Source organism: Physeter macrocephalus, chromosome 2 (genome assembly GCF_002837175.3).
Source record: "Physeter macrocephalus isolate SW-GA chromosome 2, ASM283717v5, whole genome shotgun sequence".
NCBI classification, from domain to species: domain Eukaryota; kingdom Metazoa; phylum Chordata; class Mammalia; order Artiodactyla; family Physeteridae; genus Physeter; species Physeter macrocephalus.
The window spans coordinates 124,782,915-124,799,977 of record NC_041215.1 but is presented as its reverse complement, the minus strand read 5'-3'; the positions used below and the strand labels follow the sequence as shown (position 1 = coordinate 124,799,977).

The 17,063-nt window shown below is 42.9% G+C and overlaps 1 protein-coding gene across 1 annotated transcript in view; it reads left to right on the top strand.

Annotated features, from left to right (window-relative positions):
- The window catches only part of SERPINE2 (serpin family E member 2), a 75,312-nt gene extending 64,696 nt beyond the window's left edge, over window positions 1-10,616 (top strand). Inside the window, exons 5-9 of the mRNA XM_024124543.3 lie at window positions 409-607; window positions 2,723-2,823; window positions 5,874-5,960; window positions 8,845-8,928; window positions 9,879-10,616. Coding sequence (XP_023980311.1) covers window positions 409-607; window positions 2,723-2,823; window positions 5,874-5,960; window positions 8,845-8,928; window positions 9,879-9,916 — 509 coding nt within the window. The 3' untranslated portion in view covers window positions 9,917-10,616. The remainder of the gene's footprint in view (window positions 1-408; window positions 608-2,722; window positions 2,824-5,873; window positions 5,961-8,844; window positions 8,929-9,878) is intronic.
- The last annotated feature ends 6,447 nt before the right edge of the window (window positions 10,617-17,063 follow it).

The window sequence follows — 17,063 nt, the reverse complement described above, 5'->3', positions numbered from 1 at the left end:
GTTGAGGTAGGTTCCCTCTATGCCCACTTTCTGGAGAGTTTTTATCATAAATGGGTGTTGAATTTTGTCAAAAGCTTTTTCTGCATCTATTGAGATGATCATATATGGTTTTTATTCTTCAGTTTGTTAATATGGTGTATCACATTGATTGATTTGTGTATATTGAAGAATCCTTGCATCCCTGGGATAAATCCCACTTGATCGTGGTGTATGATCCTTTTAATGTGTTGTTGGATTCTGTTTGCTAGTATTTTGTTGAGGATTTTTTAAGCAAGCTATTTTTAGAATAGGGAAGTTCTCAACCTGAATTGCTCTCTTCCCTCTGAAGCTACCCTGGCGATCAGCAACCATTCACGCCCCTTCTGGAAGTCACCAAGGATGCACTGAACCTGCCTCTGATTTCTTTAGGGTCTACAAGCACCCCCAGTGACTTATGGTACAACTTTATCGAGCTGCCCTACCACGGGGAAAGCATCAGCATGCTGATCGCGCTGCCGACAGAGAGCTCCACCCCACTCTCGGCCATCATCCCGCACATCAGCACCAAGACCATAGACAGCTGGATGAGCACCATGGTGCCCAAGAGGGTGCAGGTCATCCTGCCCAAGTAAGTAGCCCCTTTCCCTAAAAGAGAAAGCAACAGGACTACTCGATCCCTGGGAGTGATTGTGTCAGATACTGGACAACTGAAGGCTGAAATAGACACATCATGAAACCTGCCTTATTTTGCAGAAATTGCATGGTGGGACTACAAGGCTGTGCTTTTGTAAAAGTTGGTTTTCAATCCCTGTGCCTCTTATATGGCAGGATAGTGAGGATGGGGAAGGAAAGAAGGCAGCCTGGTCTCTAAGCCTCCACAAGACTACAGCTCTTGTGCCACTACAAGGGCTTTTAATATAGGTCACTGTTCAAAAGACTGAAAAGCAGATGCATATCATCATTTGATAGTATGCTGAAAATACAATAAAGTTTAGTAGTGCTCCGTGTGTTTTGATAAGGAGTTTCATCTTAGGTACTTAAGTTTTAGCTGGAAGTTGCTAAAGACCAAGGTCCAAAAGGTAGGTAATAAGGAAATATTTTGAAGCCACCCAGGCAGAGTTCTTACATTAGTATCTAGGGCAGTTTTTCTATTATACCCTAAAAGTATAATATAAGTGAAACCTGAACTGTTAAGACTTGAAACCAAGGGGAAAGGAATCCCAAATTCTGTCTGATTCCTAAATTTCTAACAGGTCAGAGAATACTTTGCCCAGATCTGTGAAGCAGGCAGTGAATGTCCCCTTTTTATAAACTTTTCAACATTACTGTTTTGTCAGTACCCAGGGCTTTAAACCACCCAGGCTCAGTGGTGGTGGCAATACCTTCCAGTTCTAATAGCTTTTAATTCTCTAGCCACTGAGTTAAGTAATCAGAAGAGTATATTCATAATAAGTATTAGTAATTCTTATTAGTATTAGTATTAGTAGTTCTCCCAAGAGTATTTCTTTTTGTTGTAAAATAAGCCTTCACATAGGCAGTGCTTGCCATAAATGAAGAAGCTGGTGATGTACATAAATTATAGTTATAATGGTAAATTACCATATAAATTACCATAATAGCCCATCTGTGATGAGAATCTGCTCACTTAGCCTTGCTGCTTTCCCACAGGATGTGATAAAATCTGGTAAAACATCCTCTGATGATAGATTTAATAACTGACATTTACATATCTATAGCTATAATGCCAGATAGTCCACAAATATCCAGGAAATCCATACCAAACCCAAATGAATACCATTCCTAATGTTTGCCCCTGTTTTAATGGTAAAATGCTTCCAGAATCCCAACACGAACTAGCAGAAATGTATTTCCTCTCTTTTGACCATCCCCAATCCCAGTAAGTATGGTGGCTCTTACAGCAGCCAAGGTCGTGGCTCTGTGGTTGGGTATATGGGGAAGAACTGTAGATATTCCAGAATACCAGACACTCATCAACACCCTGTTACCGAGTCCAAGCTTGTATTTCTCGCCGCATGACAGACCAGTAAATCAAGAAATATCAAGGAATAGCAACTTTATTCAGAAAGCCAGCAGACTGAGAAGATGGTGGACTAGTGTCCCAAAGAACCATCTTGCCTGAGTTAGAATTCAGGCTTCTTTTATACTAAAAGGGGAGGGAGTAAAGTCAAACATTTCCTGGTTCCCGTCAGCCTCCAGAGGGGATGTGTTCATTTCTTCCTTCCTGCAGTCATTCACAGGTGGGCCTGGTCAGGATAGTTACTCTGAGCTAAACAAAAGTATTTTAGCTGAATGCTCATTACCTGGGAGGCAGGGTTCCCAGAGATGGGCCATTTATGTGTAATTTAAGCTTATAGGCAACATCCCTTTAATCATTAACTTGTAATAGCATACACAGGTTCTTCCCCATGGCAACCCTGCATCTCCCCATCAGCCTAAGAGAAAGTGCTTCTGTAGATCTTCCTAGGACTAGAATGGGGAGGCTGTTACCCATGAGGGTAAGGATGCCCCTACTTGCTGATACTGTGCTATTTTCCCAGGTATGTGTTTGAGAGATGAGTTGTTCTCTACTTACCTGGTACTTAAATCTTGGGATTACAGTTAAAGATACAGGTGTTCAGAGTGTACTTTAAAAAGGATCTGTTTGTAAACCTTTTTTCCACTGGCACTGATTATATCATTTATAGTATATTGATTTTCCCCCTATTTTCTGCTTTCGTGCTAGGTTCACAGCTGTAGCACAAACAGATTTGAAGGAGCCGCTGAAGGTCCTTGGCATCACTGATATGTTTGATCCATCAAAGGCAAATTTTGCAAAAATAACAAGTATGTTCAATTTAAAACTTGCTCTTAAACTTGTGGAGTATGTTACAAATTGAGTCTCTGACTTGTTTGGAAAGAAAACGTCAAAATTAGGAATTGCTGCCGTAAAACTCTCCAAGGTTTAATCTGATATATCACCAAATGATGCTGTTGAGCCTTCATCACTTAAATCAGCATAAGTCATCCATCCCTACATTTCATGTGAAGCCCACACGATCCCACACATTTAAAGAAGCATTTCAGGTGTTGTCTCTGTTACCTAAAAATTTGGCTCTTAGTTAGATATGTCTCTTCCTTTTCCAAATGCAAACTTTCCCCCTGTATTTTCAAATTTTCAAAATCAAGATTTTTGAGCTCTCAAATGCTTACTTCTACCAAACAACAGCAGGTACCACTATATTCAGATAGGTATTTTGGCATCTCATCACCCATTAATCTGAAATAATATAAATTCAAAGGAGTCTGATTAGAGCTTTCCTTTGCCAAACCATCTAGGACACAGCTGGTATAATATCCCTTCATTTGCCAGTACATGTAATTTTTTCCTAGAGTCATATTTGAATGGCCGGTCCTTTGTCTTTTTAAGTTAGAGCATAGCCACCTCCTGCCAAAGGCAAGGCTTAAACATGATTTGTGCTCCATGTTGTATTTTTCCCCCGAGTGATAAGGAAACAGTTCATTACCAACCTCAGTTGCCTGCTAGTGAACACCCGAGTACCTGTCCTGGGGATTAAGGCGACTTCTCTGGTGAAACTGAAGCTCCATGGATGTTCTGATACTCTCATCCCTTTTGAACCAAACTCTCTTCCCCCATCCAGTGGCATTAGCATCACCTTGTTTGAAATTCACAATTTTGGGTCTGACCCAGACCTGCTGAATCAGCGTCTTCGCTTTAACAAGATTCCTCATCCCAGTGAAGTTTGAGAAGCACTGTTTTGGGTTTTTTTTTAATAAATTTATTTATTTGTTTATGGCTGCATTCAGTCTTCATTGCTACGTGTGGGCTTTCTCTAGTTGTGGCGAACGGGGGCTACTCTTTCTTGCAGTGCACTGGCTTCTCATTGTGGTGGCTTCTCTTGTTGCGGAGCACAGGCTCGAGGTGCACGGGCTCAGTAGTTGTGGCTCACAGGCTCTAGAGCGCAGGCTCAGTAGTTGTGGCGCACGGACTCAGTTGCCCCATGGCATGTGGGATCTTCCCAGACCAAGCCTCAAGCCCGTGTCCCCTGCACTGGCAGGCGGATTCCTAACCACTGCACCACCAGGGAAGCCCTGAGTGATACTCTCATCCCTTTTGAACCAAACTCTCTTCCCCCATCCAGTGGCATTAGCATCACCTTGTTTGAAATTCACAATTTTGGGTCTGACCCAGACCTGCTGAATCAGCGTCTTCGCTTTAACAAGATTCCTCATCCCAGTGAAGTTTGAGAAGCACTGTTTTGGGTTTTTTTTTAATAAATTTATTTATTTGTTTATGGCTGCATTCAGTCTTCATTGCTACGTGTGGGCTTTCTCTAGTTGTGGCGAACGGGGGCTACTCTTTCTTGCAGTGCACTGGCTTCTCATTGTGGTGGCTTCTCTTGTTGCGGAGCACAGGCTCGAGGCGCACGGGCTTCAGTAGTTGTGGCACTCGGGCTCAGTAGTTGTGGCTCACAGGCTCTAGAGCGCAGGCTCAGTAGTTGTGGCGCACGGACTCAGTTGCCCCATGGCATGTGGGATCTTCCCAGACCAAGCCTCAAGCCCGTGTCCCCTGCACTGGCAGGCGGATTCCTAACCACTGCACCACCAGGGAAGCCCTGAGGAGCACTGTTTTTTTTTTTTTTTTTTGCGGTACGTGGGCCTCTCCTGCTGCGGAGCACAGGCTCCGGACGCGCAGGCCCAGCGGCCATGGCTCACGGGCCCAGCCGCTCCGCGGCACGTGGGATCCCCCCAAACCGGGGCACGAACCCGCGTCCCCTGCATCGGCAGGCGGACTCCCAACCACTGCGCCACCAGGCAGCCGCTCCGCGGCACGTGGGATCCCCCCAAACCGGGGCACGAACCCGCGTCCCCTGCATCGGCAGGCGGACTCCCAACCACTGCGCCACCAGGGGCCCTGAGAAGCACTGTTTTAACCTGCCCTTTCCCCTTCAGGATTAGCTTTGTAGCTTAAATACTAGAGAGCAGTGGCAGGGCATTCACAGGTGTTCAGAGGGAGGACCAGGTGCCAGAAATTCTCCTGAGAGGTTCTGTTTAACCGTGCAGGTGACGTGGTCCCTGCAAATGTGCCTCTCATTCATGACTGGTCACGTTAGAGCCGAGCATCGGTGCAGATGACCCAAAAAGCACTTTCTCCATTTGCATCAGACCTGTGTCCCATCAAGGTCACCGTTAACTTCTGTTTGCATTCTCCTCGAATGCTAACCCCAGTGGGCGTGGCTGGAATGGTAAGATTTGCTGAGAAGGAAAGTTAATTCACTAGAAGGTCCCAGAGGCACGGCTGCATTTCTGAGCCTGGCCCTCCAGAGCACCTAAACTCTGCTCCTACGCTTCACTAATATGCCCGTAAGATGAGTGACTTTTGTTATGAAAAGACAGCACTTACCATGCCACTAATTAGCCATGTGATTGGGGGACAGATTTCTTAACACTCTGGACCTCGCTTTCCCCTTCTGTAAGTGCCATATTTTTTCTGGATCTGACATTCTGTAATTGAAAAATAATATTGTTGGCTTGCTTCTTCTGGAAAACTAGGCTACCTTTTTAAAGCCCTGCTCTTTTCATTTTTTAATAAAATTCTTAGTGATCAGAGTTGAATTGATAGAGTCACTAACACATTTGGGGTCCGGGACTCCCTTCTCTGAAGTGATGTCACAGTTCACTTAGCAGAGACTGAAATTAACCGTGGGCGACCGTCACCCTACATACAGCCTTCAATCACCAGGACTGTAAGAGGTCACTTCTTCTGACACCCTTTAAGAATTGGAGCTTGCCATGGCTTTGAGGTTACTTCCCCCACTAACCCGATGGCCTGCATATCAAATAAATGCTGTGTTTGTTTTGTTTTCTGGAAACAGGGTCCGAAAACCTTCATGTTTCTCACATCTTGCAAAAAGCGAAAATTGAAGTCAGTGAAGATGGAACCAAAGCTTCAGCAGCAACAAGTAAGTAAGCCCTGGGCAGGACTGGTCCTGGTGAAGGGAGCAAGTGTACCCTGGTCCACCCATCAACTTAACTAATGTGTCCTGAGCCCTACTTCTAGCCAGGCACTGTGGATTGACCCTCGGGAGACAGTGGTGACTTTACGAGGATCTGCATCCACGAAGCTCAGAGTCTGTTACATTAAGGAAAGCACTTCAGTAGAAATTCCTCTAGGACGGGAGTTGGCAAACTTTTTCTATAAAGAACTAGATAGTATATAGTTTCTGCTTTGTGAGCTATACAGGGTCTGTATATACAACTCAACCCTTGCAGTGTGAAAGCAGCATAGACTATACAGGCAAATGGGCATGGCTGTGTTCCAATAAATCTTTCTTCATAAAAGCAGGGCCCCTCAGACTTGGCCTAAGGATGGTAGTTTACTGACCCCGCTCTCAGAAGGATGAAACGTATTGTGGATTCTTATCGACAGAAAAGACCCATCTTCACATTAAAACATAAAATAATAGCAGCTACTAATAGGAAAATAGCCAGTTGGGTCTGGACGAAGGACGAAGTGAAGAATTAACAAGCAACTATTGAATTACAGCAAGATTGCTATGCAGCCTTCCTCAATAATTAGAACATCCACATGTGCTTTCTCCTCAATAGCTTATATAATGGAGAAAATAGAGCAATTTTAGGTTGGTTTTTGTACCCCCTAATTTTCCACATGAGATTGGATGAATAGATCTGGCCAAACTCTGTGAATTCATAAAGTGAATATCTTAGCTATACCTGTAAGTAGGTCAAATATTTCTGGTCATTAAAAGGTATCATTTGGGCTTCCCTGGTGGCGCAGTGGTTGAGAGTCCGCCTGCCGATGCAGGGGACACGGGTTCGTGCCCCGGTCCGGGAAGATCCCACGTGCCGCGGAGCGGCTGGGCCCGTGAGCCATGGCCGCTGAGCCTGCGCGTCCGGAGCCTATGCTCCGCAACGGGAGAGGCCGCAGCAGTGAGAGGCCTGTGTACCACAAAAAAAAAAAAAAAGAAAAAAAAAAAGAAAAAAAGGTATCATTTATACTCAAAGTAGACATTTGATTGCCTTTCTAGAATAAACATTTAATTTTTATTCCTTTAAAATAGGGTTTAAGGGCTTCCCTGGTGGCGCAGTGGTTGCGCGTCCACCTGCCGATGCAGGGGAAAAAAGAAAAAAAAAAAAGTAGGGTTTAAAACAAAGACCTAGAAAGTGACATCTAAATTTTGCCAAAGTTATCGAGCAATTTTGCCAATTGGTATAACTATCGGGACCAACTACTTAAGATGCAGGGCCCTATGCAAAATGAAAATACGGAGCCCTTTGTTCAAAACTTATTAAGAATTTCAAGACAACAATAGCAGAGCACTAAACCAAGTGCAGGGCCATTGTGAGTGTGGGGCTCCTGTGACTGCCCAGGTCACATGCGCTCGAAGCCAGCCCTGCTGTATTAGTCTGCTACGTCTGCCATAGCAAGGTACCACAGACTAGAAGGCTTAAGCAACAGAAATTTATTTCTCACAGTTCTGGAGAATAGAAGTCCAAGATCAAGGTGTTGGCAGGGTTCCTTTCTCCTGAGGCCTCTCTCCTTGGCTTGCAGACGGCCCCCTTCTCACTGTGTCCTCACATGGCCTTCTCTCTGTGTGCTCACATCCCTGGCGTCTCCCTCTCTTCTTTTTTTTTTTTTTTTTTTTTTTTTTTGTGTTATGCGGGCCTCCCTCTGTTGTGGCCTCTCCCGTTGCGGAGCACAGGCTCCGGACGCGCAGGCTTAGCGGCCATGGCTCACGGGCCCAGCAGCTCCGCGGCATGTGGGATCCTCCCAGACCAGGGCGCGAACCCGGTTCCCCTGCATCGGCAGGCGGACGCGCAACCACTGCGCCACCAGGGAAGCCCATCCCTCTCTTCTTATAAGAACACCAGTCCTATTGGATTAGGGCCCTACCTTCATGGCCTCATTTAAACTTAAAGACATCCTTAAAGGCCCTGTCTCCAAATACAGTCACATTTGGGGTTAGGGATTCAGTATACAGGTTTTGAGGGGGTACAGTTCAGTCCATAACACTTGCTAACTGTTGATTTAATTTTAATAACCCTGGGTTGAGCGGTTTACCCAAGCATAGCTGCAGAGGTTTCCCTTATAACATCAAGTCCAAGTCGTTAACGCTTCCCAGGGGATTGAGGAAGAAGACTGGGTCACTGCAGCATGCGTGGGGCAGTTAGGCCAGGCATCTACCCTCCTGCAAGGCCTTATCACTGGCTTATACATCAAAGCTGCCATTGGTAAACAGCAGAGTAAACATGTGTAAGACCATAAGCCTAAATAAGTTTGCTTTCTAAGTCCAGTGTCTACACCAGATGAGTTGAACAGCAGTGTAAGGTAGTAGGTCCCAGGTGAGCAGTCTACACTGCCAGTGAGAGGACAGTCTAGATGATGTGCTCAAAGAAGGCACAGACAAAATGGATGAGAAGTGAGCAGATCCTTGATACAGGATTTGGATAAGCTAAAAGGCCCAGGGACCAGGCATCAGCTAGGAAGATGGTATGAATGAAAAACAGCTAATAATAACGGTGAATATGCGTTGGGTGTTTATTAAGTGGCAAACACTGTTCTACGAGCTGTAATATGTTTCATTTAATCCTAATAAAAACCCTACAAGGAGTAAGTACATTTATTAAAGGAGATGGGGCTTGTGTGGACTAAACGAGGAAGATGGAAAGGGCCTGGCCCATGGCAGGTGTGCAGTCAGTGGTGACCACTGGGCCTGTTATTACATGGCTAGCCTGTGGGACAGGACTCATGTCCTGCCTTGAATTACGTGCTGCCTTGCTGGCCTCATGCTGGGCGTACAATGCATTTTCCTTTTCCTCCCGCAGCTGCGATTCTGATTGCAAGGTCATCGCCTCCCTGGTTTATAGTAGACAGACCTTTTCTATTTTTCATCCGACATAATCCTACAGGTAAGTGATTCTCCTCCTCCGTTTTTCGCTAGCTGTTAGTTAACTCCAGCAGCGCTGCTTTTAATCCTTGTCCCATGTGTCAACAAGTGCCAACGCTTTCAGTAATGTACCCACACCTCTCGCAGAGAGAGGAAGATCGGGCTGTTTTTACGGAGTGTGATGGCATTTTTCAAACACAGGATTTTAGGTTTTGTGTTTTTTTGTTAACATCTCGAGAGCTCTGTAGCCCTTTGGGGCATTTTGACGTCTACTGATTTTTTTTATAAATGCAGTAAGTAAATTTTGCAGGAAGCTACCTGTCTTCAACCTTTGTTAGGGCACCCTGCTGTTATGACCTGAGAATTGTTAATTCAGTCTATCTTAGCTCCATGAGTCATGGGTTCAAAGTTGGCTCTGTCCTTTAGCTTCATCTTTAAAATTAGAATAACAGTAATTCCTACCTCTTAATACAGTTATGAAGAATAATTAAGACTGTCTTTGTGGAGACGTCGTCGTCATGTTGGTACAGAGTAGAAACTAACATAGGCTAGCTTTTACTCTGCTTTTAATCAATAACATAAGCTAGTTCCTTATCCTTTTATCTCACTGCATCTTCATTGTTATAATTAGTCTGCTCCCGAGCCAAACAGTCCAATATGGGAGCCTCTAGCCACATGTGGATACTTAGCTTTTTAACTTTAATTAATTAAAATGAAATGTAATTAAAAATTCAGTGTCTTAATCACACTAGCCACATTTCAAGGGCTCAATAGGCACACGTGACCAATGGCTACCATATTGGACAATGAAGATACACACATTCCCATCATTGCAAAAAGTTCTATCGGACAGCACTGCTTCAGAGCAGTGGGTTAAACACAGCCCAGAAACCTCCCCTTAAATATACCTTCCATCTTATTTTAAGGATTGTTTTTTATAGAGTTATGTGTTGTGTCCTTTTAATTCTCTAGGTGCTGTTTTATTCATGGGGCAGATAAACAAACCCTGAAAAGTATACAAAAGGAACCATGCAAAGCAAAGACTACTTTGCTATGAAGAAAAGACTCCTTTCCTACATCTTTCATAGTTCTGTTAAATATTTTTGTACGTTACTTTCTTTTTCAAAACTAGTTCTTAGGAACAGAGACTCAATGATGCAGCATTTCTGTTTTGGGAGGCGTTAAGGGAAAAAGGGCAAGATGGCTGGAACACTGTACTGAGAAATGAATAGAAGGCTTCAAAATGTCTAAAAGATTTTTTAAACTACTGAGTGGTTACCTAGGTCAACAACCCTCTTGAGTATTTACTGTCCAGTTCAGGATCTTTGTTTTGTTTTGTTTATATGTGTGGCTTTTCAGAAAAATAATTAATCAGTGTGATGGGAGGGAAAAAAGGACATTTTATGGTAGCTCTTTTATATGAAAAAAATATTATTGGCCTTTTAAATTTTTTTTTTTGTCTCATCCAAAGTCTTGATAGTAAGAATTACTTTGGGGATAGAAATAGCGAAATCTCTAGGCTCTTTGTGTGTTTTTGTTGTTGTTGTTGTTTTATATAATGCATGTATTCACTAAAATAAAGTTTAAAAAACTAATGTCTTGCTAGACAAGGTTTGCTGTTGTGCAGTGTGCCTGTCACTACTGTTCTGTACTCTTTGGATTTGCATTTTTGTATTTTGTACAAAGTAAAAATAAAGTGTTATGAGTAGTAGAAGAAAAAAAAAAGCCATTTCTCTGTTATTTGAAAATACAAAAAAAGAAATAGCCTTTTAAAAATACCTCAGCCTCTTCTAGTAAACCTTTGCACTTAGGCAAACAGCAAGAAACCCCTGGCCTTCCCTTCCCTTCCCTCTAAACCTAGCAATCAGACACTGTTCCCCGCCCCAGCACTTGCCAGTTTACAGATCCCTCCGGGGAGCCACTGTCACAGTAAATCCATCTCTGATGTAAGCTGTGGTTTCCTCAGGTGAGGGCTGAGGCTTCTCAGCAAAGGTAGGGATTTTGTAACAACCGCAGAAAGAAGTTACCTAGTGAACAGTGACTGTTTCATTTTTGATGATAGGCCGGAGCTTTTGTTTTTCGAAATGACAGGCTTTTGGTCTTTTGTGTTTTTGGAGAACTCATCACAATTCTAATGTTACCATATTTTATTTGCCTGTTTTTTTTTTTTTTTTTTTTTTTTACTAATTTCCTGAAGATTTGGGTGGTCTTATCTAAATCAGAATGCTTTTAAGAATATTTCTTATCAAAACTTTGAACTTTTTTTTTAACCTTCGAGCTCTGTTCATCTCTCTTTATACATTTAAACCTCACGTTCCACTCTCCACCATTTTGCCATTTGTAATTTTTATTCGTCAAGGGGACTGAGTTTTGCTGTTTGCAACTATTTAAGTGTGGATACCTTGGTTAACCAAGAGAGAATGGAGAAAGGGGGCAATTGTTTTCCTGATTTAAGAGTAAATGCCAAAAAATTATTTTGAAGGGTTACCTGAGGCCGCCTGCATTCTAGCAAACATGCTAGTATAGTTATTAATGCCTCTAAAGTAGTTTTACTGGTTTTCCAGTTTTCTGATCCCATTCAGTTATATTATTTTGAATAGTTTAAAAAAGGAGTAGTGTTAGCAGTAATTCGAGAATTATACACTTCATTCATTCATTCGTTTATATACCTATGGGGTACCAAGTACCAGGCAGTACAAAGACAAATATGTCCTTTCCTTAAGTGACTTGATTTTGGAAGGGAAAGAGAATCCTAGCCCAGCAAAGTATCTAACTATTGCAAGTGTATTTACAAGATGTGGAGGTAGGATCAAGTGGTCATTAGTCCAGGAGAGAGGATATAAAAGTGGCTGCAGGGTCAAGACTAGATCCCTGGGCTCTTGACTTCAGCACTGCTCATTCCAGAAAGGACCGGAAGAGTTTGCCTTTCAATATAGTGGCCCTGTTACATGATACAGGTAGTCTGCTCCCCAGTAAAATAATGAGTCAGATTTTACTGGGCACCTTAAATTTTGAAGTATCTGGTCCCATTTCTGAATGTCTCTTCAATAGATTATAGCATTTCAAATTTATGATATACAAAACTTGGAAACACCTCATGGAAAATTCATAATATCAAGGTTCTCAGACTATATATATCTATATATCTATATATCTATATATCTATCTTATTTTTCATTTGATCCTTCCACCTTACTCATCTTTAGCCTTTCCTCATGTTGACCTAAAACACGTAGAATGCCAGGTGTTTCTCCAGCAAAGATGGGTTTATTCGTGATCAGCAGAGAATTACAATTCGGGATCTGCAACTTTGGGGAGCCTCGTACGGTCCACCCCCACGGCAAGAGAAGGAAATGCTTTTATAGAGGAGAAAAGAAAGTGAGCGGCTGTGATAAACAAAGGGTTCATGGCTTCCCATTGGCCGAGTCCTTGCGGGGAAAGAAGAGGAGTCTGTCTTTTCCCTGTGGGACTCAACTGTCTTCACACGGCGTGAGAGCTCTCCCTTCTGGTCTCCAGACTCTATTGCAGTTTCTGTTTATTAACTTTTTACACTTACCAGTCGACACCCAGATTCTGACCCTGGCTGACTCTTAGACCCTGTTTATAATCTCTGGACTTGGGGAAAAATTTCCTCTCAAATTATTGTTTTTCTAAAATTCAACTTTTATCTTTTGATATACTTAGTGGGTCTGTCGGCCTTGTCTTCAAAATGATAAAGTTTATGAAAACTCCTGTACTTGAGGGAAACGAATAAATTTAAAATATGGAGACTGCCACAGAAATGACATACCTGGGGTAAAAGATCATGTTTGCTGTGCTGCTGCGATTTATAATAAGAAATATATATTTGGTCTTCATCCGCATTTCTGGCACAGAACTCCCCAAACCTTTGGAATTTCTTAAGTGAGGAACACAAAAAAAGGGGTCTTTTGTTAGGTTAATGAGGTAACTTTTCCTGCTCCCAAGGATGGGGGTTGGTCACCAGGAGACCCAATCACGTGATTGGAGGGGGGTTGGAACTTTTAGTCCCACCCCCCTGACCTCCTGGGACAGGGGGAGGGGCTAGGGCTTCACACCGATGGCGAATGATCTAATCAGTCGTATTTATGAAATGAAGCCTCTGAGAAAATCCAAAATGACGGTTTGCAGAGCTTCTGGGTTGGTGAACTGAACACATGGAGATACAGGGAAAGCAGCACGCTCATTGACAGCTCCTCGCCCTTGACCTTCCCCCAGACCTTGCCCTATTTGTCTCTTCCATTTGGCTGTTCCTGAGTTATATCCTTTTGTAAGAAACCAGTAATCTAGTAAATAAGATGTTCCTCTGCATTGTATGAGCTGCTCTAGCCAATTCATCGAACCCAAGGAGGGGGTCATGGAAACCTCTGATTTACAGCCAGTGGGTCAGAAGCACAGGTGACAACCTGGGCTTGCAATCAGCATCCGAGGTGGGAGGAAGTCCTACCGGCCTGAGCCCTTAACCTACGGAATCTGATGATACTCTCTCCGGGTAGATGGTGTCGGAATTGAGTTGAACTGTAGGACACCCAGCTGGTGTAGGGAAAACCCACACACACTGGAACTGGGTGTCAGAATCTTTATTTGCTATGTAGATATTTGAGCAAGCAGTCTACACATGGATTAGATGTCATACTGAGTTCGGACAGGAGACAGGCTGCAATTTCCCTAAAGTAACAAGATGGTAGACTTCTGGAAAAGCTGAGGACAACAACCGGTAAACTCACTCCTTTGACACTTAATGAGATGGGGAGTTTCAATTCTTGTTTTAAAATTTATTTTTAGTTATTTACTTATTTTGGCCGCACCAGGTCTTAGTTGTGGCACACAGGCTTATTAAGTTGCAGCATGCGAACTTTTAGTTGCGGCATGCATTCGGGATCTAGTTTCCCGACCGGGGATCGAACCCGGGCCCCCTGCATAGGAAGTGCAGAGTCTTACCCACTGGACCACCAGGGAAGTGCTGGGATTTTCAATTCTGCCTGAGACACAGTGAAAACAAAGAGTAGGCACTGACCCAAATAAGTTGAAAGCTCTATGTCTTGTTGGCCTTCAAGTCTTTGTTTTAAAAAGGAAATGATGACAGGTGACCTGAAAAAATTGCCAATCATAAGAGAACTTTACAGAAAGACACAAGGGAGTGGCTTTTGTACCCGCAGCTCTTTGTTTTCCTGGAAATAAAAAACTGAAGGACACATGTGCTCCACATTAGGGACCTAAGAAACTGAAGGAGGAAGGCCAGGGATTTGCTCAGAGCCGGCGGAGTGAATGTGGTCGGCGGTGACTGCCCGGTAGAGGTGAGGTTTGGGTGAGCTGCTGGACGAACTCTGTGTCCTTGACCTCCCGTGAATGCTGAAAGACACTGTGTCCTACCAGGAGTCCACTTCGGGCGGCCAAAGAGTGGACAACACCACTGGCTCCAAAGCCCTGTTTCTTTCAAGATTCCCCAAACTGCCGCTTTGACCCTCTTCCAAACCTTGAAGAAAAAAGGATGCAGATGTTGTGATTTAAAGGAGAAATATGCTAAATGAGAAACCACTGCTCTACACGATATCAGGTATGTTGTTTGCAGATTAAATTGTTGTATATGAGGTAGTAAAATGGAAATGAGTTTTTTAATCCCTTAATGTTATACCTCCTTCGTCTGCAGCTTAAAATCCCGGCTACCAAAGGTAAAGAGAAGGGTGGCAGAGTTTTGTGCTTGTCCTTTCTAGACAAGAAACAATCCCAGGACCAAAACCTGAGGCCTAGTGGCAGGTTGTCTGGAGCCTAACTAATGGTCACCATTGCCAAGTTCATCTGTGGATGGTCAGATTATTTTTGACTGTATGTGTCTTGTTAACTGTAACGTCTGCTGGTATCTCCTGGCCCTTGCTGATGTGTTTTCTTGCTGTGGAGGCGCTGATATCAATAATTTATGTAGAGGAAGTGTTACCAGAAAGTCAGGTAAACCCTTCCTCCTCTGACTAGAAATGTCCTTCTCTAGCTGACAATGACCTCATTACTCATCTCTCCTGCAAAACTCATTAAAACAAACTCACTAGTTCACTGTGCAACTTTAATGTACAACAGATATGGTAAAACGGTGTTCTGTGAATAATCAAATTAATGGGGTTCTTCCTCAGTTGAAGGGGGAATAAGCTAATGTATTTAATTTTCTCAATCATTTTTCTCTCAGAAAATTTTCTTAAAACCCTTAGTCTTCTGTTATCGGTGAGCACAAACAGGCAGCCGGAGAATTGAACAGAGCAAATGAGCGTTGAGTGGAAAGCACAGACACAGTGATGCCGAGACAGCTTTCTTTTTTCAGGAGCGTGTGTGCTTGTGATTATGATTTTTGACTGCATGAATCTTTTTCCTGGAAAAATTGTTCTCTGTTTGCAAGATGCGATTCAATCTAGCCATCAGTCTTGGTATCCTACAGAGAGAACTGTGGCTTTCAAGTGCTCTGATAGTCGACCAAAGTTGCGAACCACAGCTCTAGGGCCTAGAGCAACAATGGTGGAGGGCTTTACCAACTGAGAGAAGACTCAGGGGTCTGCTGAGGGGAAGAGAAAAAGTGGGCTTAAGGATGCAGACGTGGGCAGCATGGGGCCACCCTCAGCTGGGGAAAGTTGTGAGCTGGACCACCCCCCCCCATGAGAAGAATGTCCACATCTGGTTTTATGAAGTGTCAAGATGGACAGTGAGATTCCCTTGCCTCTGCAGTGCATTTTCTGCCATCATAAAAAGAGAAGAGGAAAAAAAAGTCTTTTCAAAGTTTTATCCATGGCAGCCCTGCAATTCTCCCTCTTTCCAGTAAAGATAAAAGAGCTCAAACATCCATACCTTGGCATCAGAAATGAATTGTTCATACATGAAACTCTTAATTTTACGTCCTGAGGGGAGAGGTAAACTAGCTTCTGCAGAAATAGTCATAAAATATTATAGCTGTAAGGGGCCTAGGAAAGTCATGTTTCACTGTAATCACATGTAATCAATCTTTCCTGTATAGGGAGAAAATGGTGTTCCCCATATTAGCACTTTATATATTACTTCACTGCAAGTAGGGTTAGAGCACCACCTTGTGGCCAAAATCTAACACATGCCAAACACAAAAAGCCACGTTTGTTCCATTCTTACTTGGGATAACAGTTTACTAGTTTCTAGTAATACTTTCTCATGACCATATAAAACACTTTTGAGAATAATATGCCCTATTTTACACATGTATATAATGAAAACATAATATGGACTAAAAAGAATAAGCCTTGTGTAATTGAGTCTGTAGATATAGCAATCTTAACATTTTTGGCTAAGGAATCTTTTTGGAGCAATTGTATTTTGGGCTTAGGAAACTGGAGGGTGGGAAAGAGTGTCAGAATTTCAAAGCAAATGACTTTAAATGTCTTTCTCTGCTGCCAAGGTTAAGTATCAGTGCTTTTATATCCCACCAACTTCCGATGGTCATAACGACTGTCTTCTCAACGTGGATTAGACTTTAGTCAAACAGGACTTATCCGAATCGTCACTGAATGCTCTTGGGTACAAACCCCTTTTGGCTACACCCTCAGACCCACATGTTCCTCTCGCCCACACATCAAACTTATGCAATATTTATTCTCATACAGCAAATTAAGTAGTTGTCCAGGTTGGTTCCAAGCTTCAAGCTATTTCACACAGAAGTGCAAAAGCATATTATTTGTTTTCTGCGTTCTAGTCCATCATGTTTTAATGGGTGCTTTTAAAAGGTATAACTTAATTTAGGTTCTAAGACTTCAGAATTGTGTTGAAATCATTCTTTTTCAAGGGATTTGGATCTCTTGCAAAGCAGTTTCCATGAACTAGAGCTAGATTTGTTCCATGTTAATCTAAAAGCATTCAAGTTTAGAAGCTTGAAAACCTGATAGTTCCCCTCCAACCTTGTAGATTAAGGTCCTACAAACTGCCCTGAACAGGAGAAATATCAACACAAATTTATGGGGGAAAAAAAAGGATTACTGAGTTTGCAACTGAGTTCTCCAGACTTTTCAAAAAAATATTCAACTAAAATAAAATTAGAACACTGCTCTAGCTAGAATCTGACATTTTGCACATGCTGGATGAGTAAGTGGTTGGAGGACACGTACCATCTTTTGCGTCCCAGAAACTTTCTATAAT